The sequence below is a fragment of the Conger conger genome, chromosome 2, assembly GCF_963514075.1.
Source record: "Conger conger chromosome 2, fConCon1.1, whole genome shotgun sequence".
Lineage (NCBI taxonomy): Eukaryota > Metazoa > Chordata > Actinopteri > Anguilliformes > Congridae > Conger > Conger conger.
Window position 1 is genome coordinate 70,804,667 of NC_083761.1, and position 20,572 is coordinate 70,825,238.

General features: G+C 44.1%; 2 protein-coding genes and 1 non-coding gene across 4 annotated transcripts in view; 1 reads left to right on the forward strand and 2 right to left on the reverse strand.

Moving 5' to 3' along the window:
- LOC133121297 (protein Wiz-like) overlaps positions 1 to 3,438 on the reverse strand; it is a 54,854-nt gene extending 51,416 nt beyond the window's left edge. Inside the window, exons 1-3 of the mRNA XM_061230501.1 lie at positions 3,190 to 3,438; positions 1,545 to 1,709; positions 1,124 to 1,313 (exon numbers count right to left, since the gene is read on the reverse strand). Coding sequence (XP_061086485.1) covers positions 1,124 to 1,313; positions 1,545 to 1,670 — 316 coding nt within the window. The 5' untranslated portion in view covers positions 1,671 to 1,709; positions 3,190 to 3,438. The remainder of the gene's footprint in view (positions 1 to 1,123; positions 1,314 to 1,544; positions 1,710 to 3,189) is intronic.
- A 655-nt stretch (positions 3,439 to 4,093) lies between these two features.
- Positions 4,094 to 17,858, reverse strand: rasal3 (RAS protein activator like 3). Of its 2 annotated transcripts, XM_061231268.1 has the most exons (18): positions 16,293 to 17,858; positions 14,859 to 14,998; positions 14,436 to 14,520; positions 11,875 to 11,939; positions 11,603 to 11,685; positions 11,384 to 11,513; positions 9,801 to 9,899; positions 8,791 to 9,471; positions 8,081 to 8,225; positions 7,776 to 7,935; positions 7,208 to 7,444; positions 6,441 to 6,642; positions 6,227 to 6,318; positions 5,700 to 5,985; positions 5,430 to 5,537; positions 5,120 to 5,310; positions 4,791 to 4,875; positions 4,094 to 4,608 (listed from the first exon to the last, which is right to left on the reverse strand). In XM_061231268.1, exons 1-18 carry the CDS (start codon positions 16,849 to 16,851, stop codon positions 4,531 to 4,533), a joined length of 3,426 nt encoding a protein of 1,141 aa, XP_061087252.1. In that variant the 5' UTR covers positions 16,852 to 17,858; the 3' UTR covers positions 4,094 to 4,530. The 2 variants fall into 2 exon arrangements, with proteins under 2 accessions (XP_061087252.1, XP_061087253.1); XM_061231269.1 differs by lacking the exons at positions 14,436 to 14,520; positions 14,859 to 14,998; positions 16,293 to 17,858 and adding an exon at positions 13,248 to 13,584.
- Positions 17,859 to 19,390: 1,532 nt separating this feature from the next.
- On the forward strand, positions 19,391 to 19,463 carry trnar-ccu (transfer RNA arginine (anticodon CCU)). Its single transcript has one exon. It is a non-coding gene; the product is annotated as a tRNA-Arg (tRNA).
- Positions 19,464 to 20,572: the final 1,109 nt, after the last annotated feature.

Consider the following 20,572-nt stretch of genomic DNA (forward strand, 5'->3'; position numbering starts at 1 on the left):
CATTGTAAAATGTAATTTCATACATAACTAGGTAGACTAAATATTACCGGTCCAATTAACTCATTTAAGTAATACTTGCTTAGTTATTTGCATAGGCTACACTAAGACGGTTTAATTAGCCCGAGGACAGTGGTTCTCAACTCTGGTACTGGAGAGCCACAAAAATTCAACAACAATTTCAGACCCACAAAAGTTGAGTCAACCATGGGGTTTTCCATGCAATCAAGCTTTAACTGATTGATTATGTGCCACCAGAAGACCCTAAAGCTCTCCAGGACCAGAATTGAGTAGACACTGCCAAAGACGGAAACTAAAGCAGCATTATTTGATAAAATGATCAACTACTGTGAATTTGCCCCAAGGCATGCAGCCTTAGATGCAGACTTCTGATGTAATTGTGCTAAATGATTAGTTTTTGCTTTGGAATCTATCCTGCTCACAAACATCTTGGAAATCATAAAACTTGAGTTGTATTCCGCGTTGTCATTCAGCGCCATGGGGAACTCAACAAATGACTCTGTTGCAATATTTACTAGACATTTCAAATGGAGCAGCACAAAGAATCACTGGTGGCAGATACAGATAAGAAAGTTCCAAAAATTGGGGTATTCCCTAAGCTTGCTTTGGGCAAAATGGCTACACTCTATGGCAGAAAACAGTGTACTTATCCATTGACAGTGTTGCAACGTTCATGCTATACCCTTCAGGGGTATATGGAGTACTAATTGCACTCAATTAAGTTAGAGTCAGGAACTATGACTTCAGTGCAGATAACAGACACTAGAGGGCGCTACATGTAAATTGGCCAAATGCCGCTACACGTGCAGGTCCGCAGCCCTGGTTCTGGAGAGCCGCAGGGTCAGATGGTTTCTGTTTTCACCTTAAAATTAGCAATCAGTTTAAACCCAAGCAGCTAAATATGCAATAATCTGCTTTAAAATAATAATTGGAGGGCTGAGTAAGAACTAAACCCAGCGCACCTTGAGGCTCACCAGGAGCAGGGTTGCAGTGCCCTGGTCTGTGTGCTTCATTGGCCGTGTTTTGAGTTTCACTCCACCAAGCCCTGTTTTGGCAACATTATGAAGAAATGTGCTCTCTGAAAAAGGGATTAAAAAATGATCACCATCTAGAGTTTCTTTCTCCGAGTCGGAGTCCCAAGCCAGGGAGGAGGGAAAGGCTGAGGGCCGAGGGCTCCTCTGTGCGGTCCCTCCTGATCCTGTCCTGGAGGAGGAGTCCCCCGTGCCCTCCCCATTTCCATCCCACGGGCCCCCACTGTCTGTGTGCTCCCCCCTCACTGCCGGAGAGCAGGAGCTCTGTGGAGGACAGCGACACCTGAGAATCACCTCCGTCATCGCACTAAACACAGGCAGCTCAAACTACGACAGGAAATCCATGGCTTTTATGATAGAAACAAATAAACAAACAAAACAGACTACTTGTCACAGTGTGTGTGTGTATGTGTGTGTGTTTGGAGTAACAGAATGCAGGATAGCGGTCCTTGTTCTCTTTCTCTCTCCCCCCCCTCCCTCCCTCCATCCCCTCACCTGTAAGGTGCTATGGAGGTGGGTTGGGGACTCTGGGTTCTGGGGAGAGGACGACAGTGGGTCCAAGGGGACTGTCACTAGGCTGGGAGGATCCCAGCGGGAGGGGGAGCTCTCTCCCGGCTCCATGGTCCCCCAAGTCCGTAGTCCACCAACCTGCTCCTGTCCCTACATAGCAAACCACCCCTCAGCCACTGAACAGACACACAGAAATACAAGTTATGTCCTCCTGTACATTGGCAGGGAATTCCCTCCTATTCTCTCCCCTCCCTGAAGATATTAAGCTTAGACAGATTCACTCTTATCTTCGACTCAATTGGCTGAGCTGTTCTGAAATGCGCTTCTGTCAAAGACATGCAGAACTGATCTCTGCGGAACAGATACAGCAAGTGGCATACCTGTAAAACAAAGGGGTACTTTGTACAGTTTGGAGAAGTAGCCTAATTTTGGATTAGAATGTAGGTTTCATAAGACTGGAATCCTTGAGATTAGTCCTGGCATTATAAAATGGTGTACTTGTAAAATCACCGCAAGGTAATCTTGAGTTTGTCACCATATGGAAGCACCTTGTAAGTTATAGTATTTTTTATATTTAAAAGTGGTTTGCTTTGATTTACTTTGGGAAAATTACATTCACAATGGCACAATGTGGTTTTGGCTTTTAGGGAAATATTATCACATGATCTCAAAAATCCATTATTCATGTTCACCTGATGTGGAATTAGGAGCTGTCATGAAGCTAGTGTTTGCTTAGTATGTCATTTTATCATCTGCTCAAGATGACCACATTTTCCTTTGAAGGGATAAGGCATAGTTTTGTCAAAAAAAACACAACAGTAGTTATGTCAAATGTCACCAGTACTGCAAATATACATTTAAAAAGATCACAGCCAGTTAAAATCAGAACACAATACAATTATCTACTTGAAAATGCAGGAAAAAGCGTATGGTTTTAAAACTACGATTAAACTGTAAAACAGAGCATGATCTTGACAAGACTTTACTGTTTTCGGCTAATTTTTGGAAATGTGGGCTGGATCTCTACTGGAAGGTACTAGATGTACCCAAATACTGACGGTGTGCAACAACAACCTTTGCAACAAGCAGAAAGTGACCTAAACTTCACACATGCAGAAGCTCTTCTCCCTCCTCTTCGAGAAAGGATCCGTTTATTTATATGTGGAGGAATGTGTCATGTTCGTAAGTGCCATAGACACAGCAAATCTGACACAGCGCCTAACGTTAATCCAGACTTTAAAAAAAGATATATACTGGGTCACTGTCCTTATCAATTGTTAGTGCTTGTAACTATAATGAAACTATCGATCCACTGGAACACCAACTCGGGGGGGAAAAAGCAAAATAAATGCACATGCCCTGACTGCAATTGATGGAAGCAAAGGCAGAAAGATAGCTAGCATAATAACAGCTACTGTAGCACAAGCTACCTAACTAGCTTCGCTCCAATGTTGCTAGCTGGCTAGCGGTCTAGCAAAGACTAGAAAGCTCTCTTTGTATTCAACAGAAAAAGCGTTGCACAGTGCATTTCATTAATATACACAGAACCTTCCAGTTAACCTAAACCTTTACAAACGTCGCGATTTTGGCGTAAGTGATGCTTTTAGTTAGCGTCCAAAGCGCTACTTACTGACGGTGTTGTCAAAGTACTCACGGAGAATGGCCTGGCTTGCCTGCCGTTCGAGGTGAGCTCCTGGGCCGTTTAGGCGCCGTGCTGCATGTTTTTACAGGTGTGTATGTTTGTTTACGTTAGTACGTGTGTATGTGCGTGGACCTGCTCCGCGTGTGTCGCTGTTTTTTAGCTGTCACACCGGGGTGCTTTCTTTTTCGCACGCGCTTCGTGGAGCCGAGATGCACGGCTCCATTACTTTCCACTGCAGCCAGGGCAGGCCACGGCTAGCGGCGTGACATCAGCGGGTGATAGGGGAGGGGTTCACAGAGCGCGGGACAGTTGTGGTCGCCATATTGAGTGTGGCAAACTTTCCAGAGTTCCCGAACACTTGTGAGAAGTTTTGCTCAAGAGATAAATTTGCTCAGTGCCTATCTGGTGAGCAAATTCCCCTAAAAATGACTAGTTTTGATTCTGGAAATTAAAATATAAACACACCTGTAACAATACTTTTTAAGCACAATGCAGTAACTAGGACATACTACCTTTCAATTCTCCCGAGAAAGTATGTTAACAAATTACCGCTTAATAACTGAAATGCTCGCTTAGAGCCAGAAGATAAATTTCAGTAAAATCTAGTTTTTGGTTCTATTTAGATCAAAGTTGTGATTTCCCGTTCAGTCATGAAAGCAGTGATACCATTTCTTGGACAGAATTTTCAATGCATTCTTATTGCCATTTACGTTTTGGTTAACAGAATGGAGTTTGGGTCATTTAGCATGAGAAATAACTTTGTGTGCTTATATCTTCAAAAGATCACAAGATTTTGTTCCATTATTTTTCCAGTGTATTTTTCCAGTAGTTCTTCTTCAGCCTACATTGTCTATATTCCTATATTTATGTAGAAAGAAAAGGCATAGAAAAATATGTTTTGATGCGCTTTATTTACCTCAACTTTAACATCAAAAAAGTAAAACCTTAGCTTCACTTAGAAAACAGAAAATGTCGAGTATATTTGTTAAATCACATACTGCAGCGCAATGCCAGTGTTTAAACAAAACAGATTGTAATTGTAAAAGTTAAAAAAAGATTAGTTATTGATAATAGTAATATTGGTGACAATAATACAGTGTTTCACATTTTCCCGCATGGATGCAAGTCTGCATTTCAAAATATATTCTTTACCTGGAATAGATTTTTCTGCTTTGTTGCACAGCTCAGTCTTAATAGCATTTTGCATTGCATACCTTTAACCATTGTGACTGGGCGGTACTGCACACTGGATGACAGCAGTTAAATTAGAGGTTAACCCGTGTACTGTATGTGACTTCAGCTGCTTTTTCATAGCAGGTTCTTTGCGGTCTATGGCACCGCATGTTCTGTGTTTGCCTGTCCTCCCATCCGGTTCATGTCCTGCAGCAGGCCGGCAAACTGCTCCTCCTGAGAAAAAATGCCAGCAATAAAGTAGTTTCCCACCCCCTCAAACTAAAAACCACCTCCGAGCGGTGCAATGTAAGATGCTATGGTTATTGCACTGGCCAACTGCATTGGCCATGGTTGCATAACATTCACTTTTAGTTAATGAGTAATTGAAGCAGCAGGCTCGGTGAGCTTTGTCTTACCAGTTGGCTCATTCTCTCGGCTGCTGCAACGGCAACGTTCAGTTTCTTTTCATCTTCCTCCCTCTCTTCTTCTATCACTCCCAGCCTAATTAAAACAGGGAAATTGTTTGAGGGAAAGAGAGGACAAAGGGAGGAGGGAGGGAGAAAGACTCTGGGTTCTCAGGAGAGGATGACAGTGGGTACATGGGGACTGTCACTAGGGTGGGAGGATTTTAATAAGCTGCAGTCACTAGTACTATAGATGAAGTTGAGGTTATAACTCATTAATAGACACGATCATGCTCTCTGCTCAATATGTTATATCGCTATGAATGCTTGTGCTATTTCACCTGAAGGTGGCATTAGTAAGCTGCTCCTCCTGAATTGCCAGCAGATTTCGCAACTCCTCGACCTCTGCCTGCAGCATTGCATTCTGGTCCTGGCTCTGGGCGATGAAGTCCTCTAGCCGTTTGGCCATTTCAAGCTCGCGCTCGGTGACCTGCTCCACGCCCAGACGCAGCTCTGACAGCTCCTGCTCGTGCTGTGAATATCAGAGTGCACCGTGGTGTTTCATTTTGTGATGAACAGAGGTGTGAAGGAAACCGGCAGAGCAGGCTGGGGGAGCAGGAGGGAAGGGAGGGCTGACAGGGGTGAACTCACCCTGTCCAGTGAATTAAGCTCTTCCCGCCCAGTCTGCATCTCATAGGGCTCCTTTGTGACATTGATGATCCAGGGCACTGGAGCTGATGGGTGCTTCACACTGTTGCACTGAGACAGGTGGAAGAGAAGGATACAAAGTTTTAAACTCAAGGAAGAGAGACAAGAACAGCGTACTGAGAGGGGCAAGGCACGCCTGCACATGAGAAAACGACTCAGGATGGGTAAATGCAGCATGAGAAAGCTTGGAGCCCAGGGCGCTTCAGGACTCACGGTCCGGGGGTAGGAAATGTCTCGACATGCCGAGTTGGCCTCGGACCCCGGGTCCTCCTGAGGAAGGACCTCGTTGCTGGCCTGCCTCTTTGGGGGGCGTCTTTGGTGCTTTATGCGGTCGGGGACACTCTGGGTCCTCATCACGCGCTTCCTGGCCTTGGCGTCGCGCGGCCCCTGTCCGCCGGTCCCGTCCGTGGGCAGCTGCGCCAGGGAGCTGTGGTGGGGGCTGTACTTCATCAGCTCCCTCGGGGGCACGAACGTGGGCTTGGACTGCTCCGTGCGCAGGCTGTGACACGGGAGATTGCAGTGGAACAAGCGGTGAGCACACTCAGCTGAACTGATGAGTTTGCCACCTCTTCACCACTGACAACTTTTTCATCATCTCACCAGAATTAAAAAAAGCTTTTTGCACCAGCAAAAATCTCACACCAGTGCCCCAACGACTGAAGCAAACATTTTCAGCAGACAGCACACTGTAACAATTTGGGCAGGTGCTGTTTTCTCCTCCCGCACCTCACGTATCTTACCTGCTGACATTGATATGGGGGGTGTTAGGACCCAGGGCGGCTGAGATCTCATTCAGGATGGAGGGCAGGGGGTTTAGCTGGTCTATGGTGTCCTGAGAGAGAGAGAGAGAGAGAGAGACATGCCTGTTATTCACCTGCACACGGTCCCTAACCTCAGCTGGAGAGGTTCTCCTGACTGAGGCCCGCTCCCGGGAGGCCGAGGCGCGTACGGTACCTGCTGCATGGGGGCGATGATGTCGGTGAGCAGGCTGTGCAGCACCGCCAGACGCAGCGGCAGGTCCACGTAGCCGTTGAAGTGGGCCATGTCCAGCTCGCTGTCCGGGCAGGACACCCTCTGGACGAAGCCCCGCATGCTGTCCCACTGCTGCTGCAGGAAGTCATTCATGAACAGCATGTACTCCTCCTTCTCCCCGAACCTGCAGGACAGGGGGCAGGCATGCTGTAGCGGAATTCCTCATCCATGCATCTTGTTTACTTGTCAGTTTTCATTGCATTTTCTTGTTCCCAATGTATTATGTTCCATATTAAATGGTAAATGGTATGGTAAATGGTTGCGCCTTTTTCCGAAGCACTATACACTCACTCGCGCACCAACGGCATTGGCTGCCGTGCAAGGCACCAATCAGCTCATCATGAGCATTTGGGGGTTAGGTGTCTTACTCAGGGACACTTCGATACACCCAGGGTGGGACCGAACCGGCAACCCTCCGACTGCCAGACGACTGCTCTTACCACCTCAGTCAATGTCGCCCCCTCGCCCACATATTAATGTTACCAGTGTGGTTTAAGGCGCCCCGGTCCACACTACCTGGTATAAGACATTCAGCCTGCTATGCCAGAAGAGATGTTGGTCACTAGCTTTACAGTTAAACATTTGGCTATTTTTCTTTTTATGCTGTCACAGTGATAAGGCATTTTTTGGGGAAATATCTGGGTGCTTTGTGAGATTTCCACAGAGCACTAAGCTATTATGAGACTCACAATGTGAAGTTTGCCAGGTTCTGGATGACCTTGGCTGTGAGGGTAAGCGTTCGGAGGGTGGGCGGGTCAGGGTAGGACTGGGTCAGGCCGAACAGGGAGGGGCTCAGGATGGCCGGACACAGGAACCGCAGGAAGAGCGACGCTGAGATGAGGCGCTGGCCAATCTCTCCCCGACCCCGCCCCTCACACTCCTCCACCCATCTGGAGAAAATCTCATTCAGCTCCACTGGGAAGGAACTGGCAGGGGGAACAGTGTGGGAGAATATTTTAATGGCATTCTTTGCATTTTTGCATTAGTCTAATTGCTTTGGATTCAAATACTTTTCTGTGCTAAATTGATTGCCTGGTGCATCTGAGCTAACTCAGAGGACCAGAAGGCGGGGTTTGTTTGGGTTCAAATACTTTTTGTGTAGGTTCCAGAAACAATTATATACAGTATTTTACTCAGGTCTGGCCTATTGATGGTATAAATTGTTTTTAATTATTATAATGATCATCAGTTGTCCATTGGTGATAATAATTATTGTAACATAACATCGCGAATCACTCCTGATCTTTGTCACATCACCTTTCTCCATCTCCCCTGTACATCTCAGTGATTCTCTTCACCACTTCTTCACATGTCTCCGTCAGGTGCTTCTGGTTGCTAAGTAACTCAGAACCAGGGCACTTGCGGGGGTCGACCTCACAGCTTTCTGATGAAGCGTACAGCCGAGCAATGAATTCCCCTGCAGGAACAGAAGCCATGTCATGTTTTGACTGGAATTTAGAAGGGAATACACGAGGCAGAGACAGGACACACAATGATTCATGAGTAGAAAGCAGAGCACAGTAACACACAGAAGGAGCCACCACGCAGCACAATCTCCATACCAAGAGTCTCAATGAGGTACTTCTGCCCCACCAGCTTCATGTACTCGTCGATAGCCTTGGTGGCCAGAGTGTTCTCCCTGAAGATCAGAGCCTCCTTCTCACCACAGCGCTGGACTTCCGCACTGCCCAGGGCAATCAGGAAGTTCTGTACGCGTAGCCACAAACACACACAAACACACACAGACACAGACAGAGCTTTAAGTCTCTCATCACCCTGTGCTGCTGTCCCTCTCCAGATTCCTTTCCCCCCTTTTCATTTCAGTCTGTAGTTTCCATTGAGAGTCTATCTTTTTACATGACATCACTACAATCACTACAGACACTCTTACCCGGAGTGACTTAAAGAACATCAGTGTTATCTCAGTTGTAATTTTTACATAAAATAACACGTTTGTATTGTAAATCAAGAAAGTACCACTAGACCGAAAAAATCTGTATTTACACAGCTGTAGCTATGACCGTTTCGAAAAGGAAATAGAAAGAGAAATAGAATAGAAATAGTCTGAAGGGGTGAACTTCCGGTTAGAAGACTGGCAGGGTCTCTGCTATTCTCACTGCAATGGGAAGCTCATTACACCACTGGGGGGCCAGAACAGACTGGCGATGTGGCCTGGAAGTGCAGGCACGTGGGGGGCAGGGGGTGCCCGGTGCCCAGAGGTAGCAGAACAGAGAGGCCTGGGTGGAGTGTGGGGTGCATGTGGTCTCCTCACCTTGGCCATGCCGATGCTCTGCAGCACGTGCACCAGCGCCCCGGCCAGCTCCTCCTTCTCCCTGACGTTCAGCAGGGGCTCCAGGCTGCTGCACATGCCCATGTAGTCCACCGTCACAAACTCCGCAAACTCCTTGTACTTCTCTATTGGCAGGACGTGCAGGTTCTGGAAGCGGGCCTTCACACGGATGGAGGCCTGGGGCCCCAGCTGGTCCCTAGTCCCCACAGGCCCGGCCCCCTTGTAGGGGACGATGGGATACCACCTCTCCTGATAGGCCCGTCCCGTGATCTCCGCCAGAGGGATGGCCACACTGCCCAGGGGCTGGAAGAGGGCCTCGTCCCTGGAGTGCCGCTTCTTCTTGGGGTCCTCGTCGCGGAAGAGGTGCAGAGTGAGCTGGGTGAAGAGCGGGAGGTTGTCCAGCTCTAGAAGCTCGCCCCAGAAGAGCTGGCAGCCCCCTACTCCGGCCCCACCGCCGCCTCCCAGGCCCCCGCCTGAGGCCCCCAGGCCCCCGTCGCTGGCCTGGCTGGAGCGGCTGGCTGACTTGCCGACGGCCCGGCTGCTGGTGCGAGCGAACAGGGTCCCGTCCAAGTGCAGCTCGCAGTAGTACCGTCTCTTCGGAGGCAGGTCCTTGGCCTCGTTCACCCACAGGCTGAGAGAGGTCTCTGTGCGCTCGCAGTTGTCCTGGGGGAGGACGAGCATGGTGTGAATGCTCACAGTGTACGTATGGTGAAGCTATGTTCACGATGTTGTCGTTGGAGTTCTCTTTAACCCTAAATGAATTTCCCAGACCACATAGTCATGCATAAGATGCACAGGTGAGGCTTGTGTGGAGGGATCAGGGGTCATACAGATGTGTTTTTGAGAGTGCCAGTACCATGTGTGAAAGGCTCAGGAGTCATATAGATGTGTGTCTGTGCATGTCAGTTCCATGTGTATAAAGTTAAGGAGTCATACGGATGTGTTCCTGAGAGTGTCCCTGTCCCGTGTTTTGATAGGGGCAGGGGTTGTACCTTATTGGGATGGGCAGATCTCCTCAGGTCCTCAATCCAGCGGTCTCTTTCAGCAGCTGAACTGCACCCAAAACAGTGGCTGTTCTCTGTGTTGATCACCTGGGGACAAATTAGATCACCTGGTTAGGAACAAACAGGGTTTAGTCGAACAGGGGCACTCATCCGTAATGATTTGATGCAGGAATACTAGTCTTTAAAAGTCATCGAACAGGGAAAGTGTGCATTTGGGCAGCCTATAGCGTAGTGGTTAAGGTACGTGACTTGGCCCGCAAAGTCAGTGGTTCAATCCCCGGTGTAGCCAAAATAAGATCTACACAGCTGATGGGCCCTTGAGCAAGGCCCTTAACCCTGCATTGCTCCAGGGGAAGGCTGTCTCCTGCTTAGTCTAATCAACTGTACGTCACTCTGAATAAGAGCGTCTGCCAAATGCCATTAATGTAATGTAATGGAATACTACATAAGAACACCAGCAGCAGTTTATGAACTGGAAAATTAGGTAGCATAAAATTAGCCTTTAAAGGGATAATTTACTTCATGGAGTTTTTTTATATTATTTATTATATCATTAATTTCAGGGAGTGTGTTTTTAGTGTTCGTTTTTGAAAGGCACATATTGTTTTTGTGTGTGCTGAAGGATATTTTCGATGCAAAACTGTCTGACAGTCTATTGGCTTTACAGTGACTAGTAGCATCAATTTGTTCTCTATTGTTTTCTGTTTTTTCTGTTTCTGTGTTTGTTTCAAGTCCTACAACAATGTTGAACGCATTACTTTTGTAGTATTTATTCACAATTATAACCATACAAATCTGTATAAATGCTTCTTTCACAATGATGAACTGAAGAATATGCATAAATGCTTCAATTATGAACATAAAAATCTCTATAAGCACTTCTGAGAGGACATAAAGGGAAAGAAAAATGGTGCTGCCTATCTGACTGAGGACAACTTACTTTTATACATTTTCAATAGATCGATAGGGGGTTTGTTAGTAAAAGTGACATGAAGATATTTTTCATTTTTATGCAACACAGGATGTCCTGTTGATCGCTTGCTGCTTAGAGGTCTTATCTCTCCCGCATCTCTCTCCATGTGTTGTGCTGTTCACACAGGAAGCCCTTTCTTCATCATAGATAGTTTTATTTCGGTCACAGAGGTTTTAAAGGCTTGATGGCGATGTGAAGCCTGAGCAGATTCTGCAGTTTTATTGTTGATGAATATGCCTCAATTACATAAACAAAGTTTACTAGTCTGCATTTGGTGTGTGTATTGTATAATGGGTATGATTGATATTTTCTGCAACTAGGATTAAAATGAACATATGAATTAATCATTTAAATGTATTAACACTATACAAATAAAAAGAATGTGACCACATTGGAAAAGTTGATAAACCAATGAAGCACAGGCTTTTCAAGTGGCTGCATTCCTTGATAAGCAAATGATTAAAACTCATTTTTAGTGTGAACAACCACTGACTGGGACGTGTTGTGGGATGTTTTTTGGGAGTCCATTATCTGTACGGTTCAGTGTTTGCGGTTGGACAGTGCGCTGATGTCTCGGGTGGTGCAGGCGCGGGGCTACCTCAAAGCAGTACTTCTCCCCCAGGATGGAGCTGTGGACTGGCCGGATGATGGTGCTCTTGTCCGAGCTCAGGTCCAGGCTTTCTGCAGTACCGACCGGTATGTAGACGGAGTCTCGAGAACCGTGCACCCTGGAGGGGAGATGGGGAGGGGGGCGGGTTATTACTGACAGACTCACTGAGAGATTACAATGGCACTGTAGCAGCCGACTGCCACACACCTGCCGCTGTTCATCCCAGCAGTGTCTATCTGCGTGTTGCTCTTCCTCAGCGCTCCGCCCATGAAGCGCCGCTTAATCATCCCCTGGGGAGAAGTAACGAGAGCGAGAGAGAGACAGCGAAAGAGAGAGATGCAGAGAAAGAAAGGGATAAAAAAATAAGATTAAAAATCTGTCCACTGAACTTGGGGAGTGTTGCATGTGCACAAACCCAGAGGACACTCAGATTCAGAAGGAAGTGAGCTCCAAGTAAAACATGGAATGAGGTGTATTACCCGAACTCCTCCATCGGAAGTCTTTATTCTTGGCCCAGTGTTGGTCACATGATCGGGGGTACATTCTGGAGGCCAAAAGGAAGCATTTAAGAGAATAAATAAAACATATGCATATATGGTTTTGAGATATTGAGCTTCAAAGATACCAAAGTGAGCTCCAAGCTGATACAACCTTTTAAGTTTTCATACTTTTGCATTCTTTAAAACAGTATTTTTGTGTAAAACTTTTTGTGTAAACACATATGTTTAGTACCCTATAAACAATGTATTTATTTGGCCAAAATATATGGTTTCACATTACTAGTTGGATTTACATTTTGCACTCCTACATGACCACAAACAGTAACACGCCCAGCTTTTGTGCAAATTCATGTTAGGGTACTGTAAGTTGCTGTTTTTCATCTGTTTACTCTTTAGTCTATAAATGTGTGTGGGTGTTATTGTAGAATAGGAAGTCACCATCAAACATGATGGACACACAAATGTGTGTGTGTATGTGCATGTGTGTGTGTGTTTTCTTTTGTCATTGGGCTGGGGTTTGTCAGGTTGGTGAGTGGGAATGAAGTAAACTCCAAGAGTGCAACTGTGCACTCATCTGAAAAGACCACAGGAAGCACAGTCATTTCCCTCAGCATTTCCTCATCAGATCGACAGACAGACAAACGTTGCAATTAGTTACACGGCAGTTACAGATACTTCCATGGAATCACAGTGCAGTGGCATTTACCTATGTAATGCTTTTTATTCACGGTGCATAACTCCTGTTATTGCCTGTTTTTACAGTATTTTATTGGAAATCTAGTAAAGAGTTTCAATCAACCACCTAAACCATCAACAGTTAATTAGTGTGATCATTAAACCCACAGCTGATTCTATGAGAAATATTCAGGGACCATTTGCTTTGAGAATAACCCAGACAGTTGGATAGTTGGTGAGGTTTACACGGAGACAGTATGTGGTATATCCGTTCTGCATATCCTGTAGAACATGCATTTTTATTTTGCCCATTTCATAAGCTATAAAACATATAGCAGCCCAGTACAAACAAGCCTCCTGACCAGACCTGACCACAGTCCTTCTGTGGGTTTTAGTGGACATCCTTTTTTAATCGTACTGTATGTTTAACAATACTAATGGGGAAAACTACATGATATGGTTTATTCTGGTAAGAAGGTAATCTTTCTGAAGCACAATGACCATGCTTTATTTAGCTATTATAATATCTAATATACTATCTCCGTAATATTTAATATTTACAAATTATTCACATTCATTTATATATATATTATATATATACTGTATGTATGCCACCTGTTAAACAACATTAACAGACATCTAATATGAAGAACAAGGGGGCATTAACCCTTGCTTACCTAGAGCACCTCCACAGACAATCCAGCGCCTAAATCCCATACTTAATGGATGTAGTGTGTTTTTCCTTTTGTGTGGCTCAGCCGATTAGCAGCTTGTCATTATTTTTATGATTAGTTAAATCTTCAAACAGGCAAAGGCCCTCTTTTCTTAATACGAACAGGCAAGACACAGACAAATGAGCCACACTCTGTCAAGCAGTCTGGAGCACCCTGGTATGATTGTATCTCTCTCACAAACTAGAGGAAGCAATTCAACTGCCACTTGTACGTATAATCACGTCAGCAATTTCCTCTGTGTCAGCCTGCTAAGCCCCACAGACAGTGGCTTGAGACGAAATGCCAGAGGACTAACATTTGTTTACCTAAAATCGTCGTCATGCAAATCAATATTTCTACAGCAGTAAAATGTAGTTGTGTCAGTGCGGGACTTCAAGTTTGAACTAAAAATATTGTAGTACGAGAGCTGAATGGATATGATCGATTATTTTCTTTTCATAATCATGTCACTTAAAGGCTTAAAGCTGACCATTTGAAATATGCATTTACCAAGTTCCTCGAGTTCCTGGTTGTTAGCAATCAAGAAATATGCAGCAGTACCAGATCATTTCAGAATAATACAGCAGACCAAAACTCATGCTCTGTTGTAGCACTTAAGTGCATCCAAGGGATATCATTGTTATATAATTAAAAAATAAAATGCATATTGCTGAGATGATGGACCATGGCCATTTCATAGTTATGTACATAGCACTGCACAATAATGAAAATGAAAATATAAAAGTATTATAGAGTTATAAAAATTATACAATGAATATGAATGAGTACAACTAAAGTATAATCTATGAAAAGGTATTCAAGTGCATGTTTTATATCACAAAATATTAGGTATTTAATATGCAGCATATATGTCAAATGTAGTAAATCTCGAAACGTCCATGGATGCAATATTGCGTATCAATTTGAATATATTTTACAACATACTAAACATAATTATACGCTATATTCTGCAGCATATATGAAAGTGGAAAAACAAATATATTAACAATGTTTCTGGACATCGAAGATCATTAAAATGTAATCCTATAGTCTGGGTTTGATACTGGACTAAAAGCATTCATAAGGGATGGTAATGCAGTGAATATTGCAGGCGGAAAAGCGCTGTGAGCTCAGAATGCAGTGTGTACTGACCCAGGTTGCCGTGGCTCCCTGTGAGATTCTGCATGCTGGCGCTGAACAAACAGCTGCTGGCACGATTCCGGGTCCACATGATGGGCTGAGAGACAGAGAGAGAGAGAGCCTATGTACCGGGACAGCCCAGCTGACACACAATGTTCTCACAATGCTGCTGGAAGGTTCTGTCAATGTTATAACATTGCCAGTGCATGGCAGGTACATTCTGAAAGTTTGCCTGGACATTTAACCCATGACACCAATTGCACTTTGTAAGGTGGTTATGTCACAATAAGAGCAAGCAAACTATCCTTATAATGTGTGACCAAAATATATACATACATATATACAGCGTAAGCTGTACAGAGTGGATTTCACACGTTTGAATGGCTGCCTGCAGATGACTGTGTCGGCGGTATGCAGGTTGTTGCTATATGTTACCTCATCCTCCCGTGGGATGAGGATCTGTCCATCCTGCAGGTCACATCTGCTGATGTCCCAGATGGGGATGTCCTGGGGTGGGGCCCAGGGGAGCCTCGGTGGGTCCTGAGGCACAGTGCGGACCTCGTTCCCGTCCACCTCTGTCAACACACAGCACACGGCCCATCACAACGTTATAAACAACCGGGGTTACGTGGCATTAGTGTTTCACTTCCCCCTCTCATACCGCTGGGTTTAATAGAGTGAGGTGTGTGAAGCTGAACAGGACCGAGAAGGTGCGTACATTCCACAAATGCCACAGGTGCTTGGGGTGTGACGGAGACTTTAAACTAAACCAATTTATTAGTACAATACTAATGTTTCAACCTGCCTCAGGTGAAATACACAAACTGCAAACGAAAGTGCTTCTCTGTGCAAGCAGACATACAAACATATCTACATGGAAGCAGCCATTTCATCAAGAGGATGACTGATTACAAAATGGATGCACTGCTGCTTGTGGCTTTTCACTCCCACTCACATCTCATTTCCTTAGCATCTCCAGTGAAATAGCGTGTGGGACAATTATTATTATATTATTATGTTATATGATTATTATTTTATTCAGAAAAAAATATTTTTTTAATAATCCTCTCCAAGCGTCCAGCATTGTAAATCACTATATATCAAAATACCTCATGAACAAGCTTCAAGGCAGTTTTACAATGTTATGTCCCCACCATTTGCACCTCTTCATCTCTTGCCGACTCTGTTTCTTCATGGTTATCTGGTTGTATATCTGCTTGCTCACAGCCTTTGACATCCTGCCTCTGCTGCACCTCTCTCATGCTATATCCAGCATCCAACTGCTTTGCACTTTTGAAGCTTTTCCCTTTTCTCACTAGTTATTTCTCTCTTTCAACATCTGTTTCTTTTGGGTTGTGGGTCACAGATGCAGTTGATAGCTGGGGCATGTCAGCCAATTATTGAGTACTGTACATGTAAACTGTATAATTAAATGTTATTTTTTCAGCAATGGAACTCGGTTAGTGATTGGCTTGGCTTTAAAGGGGAATCACACTTTTTACTTAAATCGAGTCAAATATCTGACTGTGATTCTGTACTTATTTCAAGAATTGTATTCCTTTAATTTGCCATCAGGTGTCGCTGTTTCACTATTAGACAATGACAATTAAGCAAGAAGTCTGGAGTAGAAGACAAAGAAATAATCTGAAGAGCAGGTTTTTTGGAACTCAATTGCTTCTATTACCAGTTCTGATTGTTGCATGAGCATTTTAAAGTTCAGTTATATATTATCATATACATTATTATCCACTGTAATCACATATTGTGATCTTTCACCTTAAAGGGTTAGACAGAGTGAGAAAGAAAGGGTCTGAGCTAGCGTGCAATGGCAGAAAAAGATGACAGATCGGTCGCAACAGTATTCCTCACCATCTTGGTAGAGCGGCGTGCTGTTTCGACCATGCAGTCGTGGTTTCTTGAACTTCTGGGAGACTGTGCGCAGATACTTCCTGAAGAGGGCTCTGCCTCCCTGGGCCTCCTGAGGAGAAGAACCGGCAGGGGAGGCGTCGGCCGCCTGCGAGGAGGGGATGGCCGAGATAACGGAGAGGAGAGCCCCGGGAGGCTCGGAGAGGGCCCTGCGGAACGGGTTCTTCCGCGGTCCGGTGCCTTTCTCAGGCCTGGAGGTCTCCGGGCGAGCGGAGCTCCTGTCTGCCGCGTCCTCGCTCAAGGCTTTCCGCCAGCTCTGCATCTTGCTCCACTTGGTTGGGTTTTTCTCTGTCCTCTCTACAGCAGTCTGCGCCGCACCCTCGGTCTTCCCTCCATCCGAAGGTGACCGGCCCCTGGTGTGCCACTTGTAGGTGTTTAGAAGGCCAGACTCTTCTGGTCCATCTGGCTGAGGGTCAGCTAGGGCCTCCTTCCCAGAGGACCCCGCCTCCTCTAGGTTATTTGGGGCTGCCTGCTCAAAGTCTGCTTCCTTGTTGGTACCCATTGTCAGTAAGATATAGCTCTTTACTTTCTGTACCTGTTTCCTTATCTGTAATGTCTAAATTTCAGATTCTGTACTCGGTGAATGGCCAAGCACATGCACAGTCCTAAGCAGTGATTGAGAAATCTTTAATTTGTCTTCTTTTCTTCCTCCTTCATCCAAAGCTCACTTCTTTCCATAACTTTGGTTGCTCCTTCAGACAGTCGTCTTTGCCTCTCTTGCTTTTTGTGTCCGTTACAAGCCTTGTTTTTTCACCTTGTGTCCTTCGACACTGTCAACGTTATTCTTGCATCAGTGATGTGAACTCACTTCCTCTGCGCCTAATGGCTGCTAACTCTGCTCGTGTAATTCTCTACCCAACCACATATTTATGCATCAAACTACTTTCAAATGTTTAATATAGATCTTTTTTTCTGTCTTATCACAATTCATGAATTCATAAATTGCCCTGGCTCTGCACACCCTTTCCCCATTTAATCTTTCATATGCAGTCTCACAGGTTTTACCCTTCCACTAAACCGCCCAACGTCTTTTCACTCACAATCCTTTTTCTTCACTTCCCATTTCTTCTCTTGAGGAAGGCCACTCTGATTTCTCCTTATCCTTGGTTACTTCAAATATTTAATATTGTTCTTTGTCCACTGGATATATAAATATATTAATTTGATTAATGTGTACACGTTTGTAATGAAAGCTACACTGCAACGTGTCAACCTGTTTTCATCACAGAGGAAGTTTGCTTCCCCACCGAAACCAGAATCAGCCAATCAATTTAAAGAATTGCACTTCAAAATAGCGACGCAAAGCACTTATTGAAACGCCCTGAAAACCACAAGGCTGGTTCATTGCTGGTTTGGTATACACCGTTTCAGGCAGGTATCAAGCATTCTGAAGTGTGAATCCTCTTTCAAGGTATTGACCAGAATGTTTAATCATTTTATCGCCATAGATGTTTTATCCACCCATCTTGCAGTGTAGATGATGTTTTCAGATGTACATCACTGGGTTTGTGTGGTTTGGTTCATTATCATTTTTTCTGCTTCCTCGTGTTTTGGCACAGATTGAGCACTTTTTTCAGAGACTCCCTTTTTGTTGCAAACACATGAAGGTGGTCATTCTTTCTCTCTGTACGGATAAAACTGATTGGTCAAATGGCAAATAATTCCTCAAAGCTGAATCAATAAACTGCTGGTTCTTAAAATAAATCCGACAATGGTCCTCAAAGATGGCTGGATCTCCAGAACATTGGTATATGACACCAGAAGATTTTAGGCAAGACAATTTGCCCCAGATACTCTTTTTTTCAGTAGCACCACACAGTTTAGTTCAGTTTAGTTTCCTGTCAAGTTCACATCCTGTTAGGCAGGTCTGAGCCCTTTCTGAAAAACCGCTTCCTGTGTTTGTATGTGAACTGAAACATTATCAAAATGTCCGTTGACAGACTCCCAGGTTTTGGTTGTGACTCTTTGAAAATTTGAAAATCTTACAGGTGTTCATCTATTGAAGGATATGGCCAATATCTCTTTGTCATATAGTATCATTACAAGGGTTTGGATCAATTCCAATAATTAAATCCTAAATCAATGCCTTATCCTTTTAATTAAATCAATAAAAGTTTCTCAATTACTTTTCAGTTCTATTGATTATAATTACAAATTCAAATAATTTAATCAAACTCAAACAATTCAATATTCTTCCCACATATTTCTTAAATTACATAATTACATCAATGGAAACAATGCTTGAAAACAATGTTAATTTAGCTCATTTATGAGTCCAACTATTCAGAAACTGACCAGGCTTTTTACTTTTTGCCATCACATTTTTAAGGCATGTCTTTGCTGCCCCTGTGGCCTTGTCTTGCTGGGTGATCTGAATGTCATTTACAAATCTTAATCAATTGCCCTTAATCAATTTCAGATGGGCTGGATGGCAAAATTAGTAAAACTGCCTTAGCAATTTGTAAAATGAAGTCATTTGAAACTTGGAATTTAACAATAACATAGCAGAGTGGTGCGGTAGAAGTGTGCTCATCACATCAGTTTTCTGTTCTTAGCTGACAGGAGTAGAACCAGAGTGGTCTTCTGATCCTGTAGTCCATCAACATCAAGGTTCAATGTGTTCTTCTGCATTTGTTGTAACACGTGGCTATTTGAGTAACTGTCACCTGTCAGATTGAACCAGTCTGGCCCTTCTCCTCTGATCTCTTTCTCATTATCAAGGAATGTTTACCAACAGAACTGCTGCTCAGTGGATGTTTTTTGCTTTTTGCACAATTCTCTGTAAGCTCTAGAAACTGTTGTGTTTGTGAAAATCTCAGGAGATCAGCAGTTTCTAAGCTGACACAAACAACCATTCCACGGTCAAAGTCACTTCGACCACACTTCTTCCCCATTATGATGTTTGTTATGAACAACTAAACCTCCTGACTTGCATGCTGTTATACACTGATTTACTGCCACACGATTGGCTGTCTAGATATTTGCATTACTCTTGTTAACTTTTTGCCATTGTCTTTAAAAATAGACTCACAGGGTGCTGTGCCCCAGTGGCCTAATGGATAAGGCACTGGCCTCCTAAGCCAGGGATTGTGGGTTCGAGTCCCGTCTGGGGTGACTCTATTGCTTCCTGGTCATCTGAATGTCATAAACAACACCCTTTTTAGCCAACTGTTTGTTGCGCTTAGCTTGCACATCAAAGCATCAACGTGCACATTAGCCAGCTGTGAAGTTAGCAAAATTGTGCCAGGACAATATTTAACTCGGAATGTCGGAGTACAAAAAAGACATGAACACCCAGAATACTGGTGTGCTTTGGTGGAAACATCTGTTTGCTAAAACACAGCTGGCGAGTCTGATAAAGATAGCTTGTTCCGGATTAAAAGGTGCATGTTTGATCTCTCTCTTGCTCTTGGAAAGAGACATTGCTGTTGCGCTTTTGGAATGTACATTTTAGGCTAATTAATTATCCTATATAGAAGTCCATTATATCACGATGAACTGCATGACAAAATTCGTTACATCTCAGTGAACCGATCTGGATTGATAGAGAGGAAATCTACCCAGAGTAGTAGGCTAAATGAAAACATACTTTAATTTGTTTCCACTTGCTCTGTTACATACCTGTTTACCATTAATTACCATTAATTACTCTATATCTTATTACGCTGGCCGGCCATTTTAATGGGGTTTTTTCGGCACCGTCCGAGTCTTTTTCTTCCGACTGAGGAATTGTGTACCTCAGTTGCTCACTTTTAGCGGATTCGGGACTGTTTTTTTGATTCCGCTATACAAATAAATAGCGGAAATTTAAATTTAACCGGAGTTTCAGAACAAGGTTGGATGCAAAAAAGATTGAACAGCAGCATCTTTTTCAAGGTGAGCGAAACACACGAGAATATAGCAGAGGATGGTTTCGATCCATCGACCTCTGGGTTATGGGCCCAGCACGCTTCCGCTGCGCCACTCTGCTAATGCCGATAATGTAAACATCTTGTATCCTATTTAAACTACTACTAAACCCAACTAGCTCAAATACCATTCGCAATACCATTTTATTGTTGTTACATTCCAGTTACCTTTTGAAAGCTTTAAAAAAGATATATATAGTATTAAAGATCACGCAGCACGATGAGGATGAGCAAAGAGTTTCATTGCAATGGAAGAAAAAAAAAGAAGCCCTTTATGAAAAGAAACGGCCTGTGCGGGGTTGGATGGATGAAAAT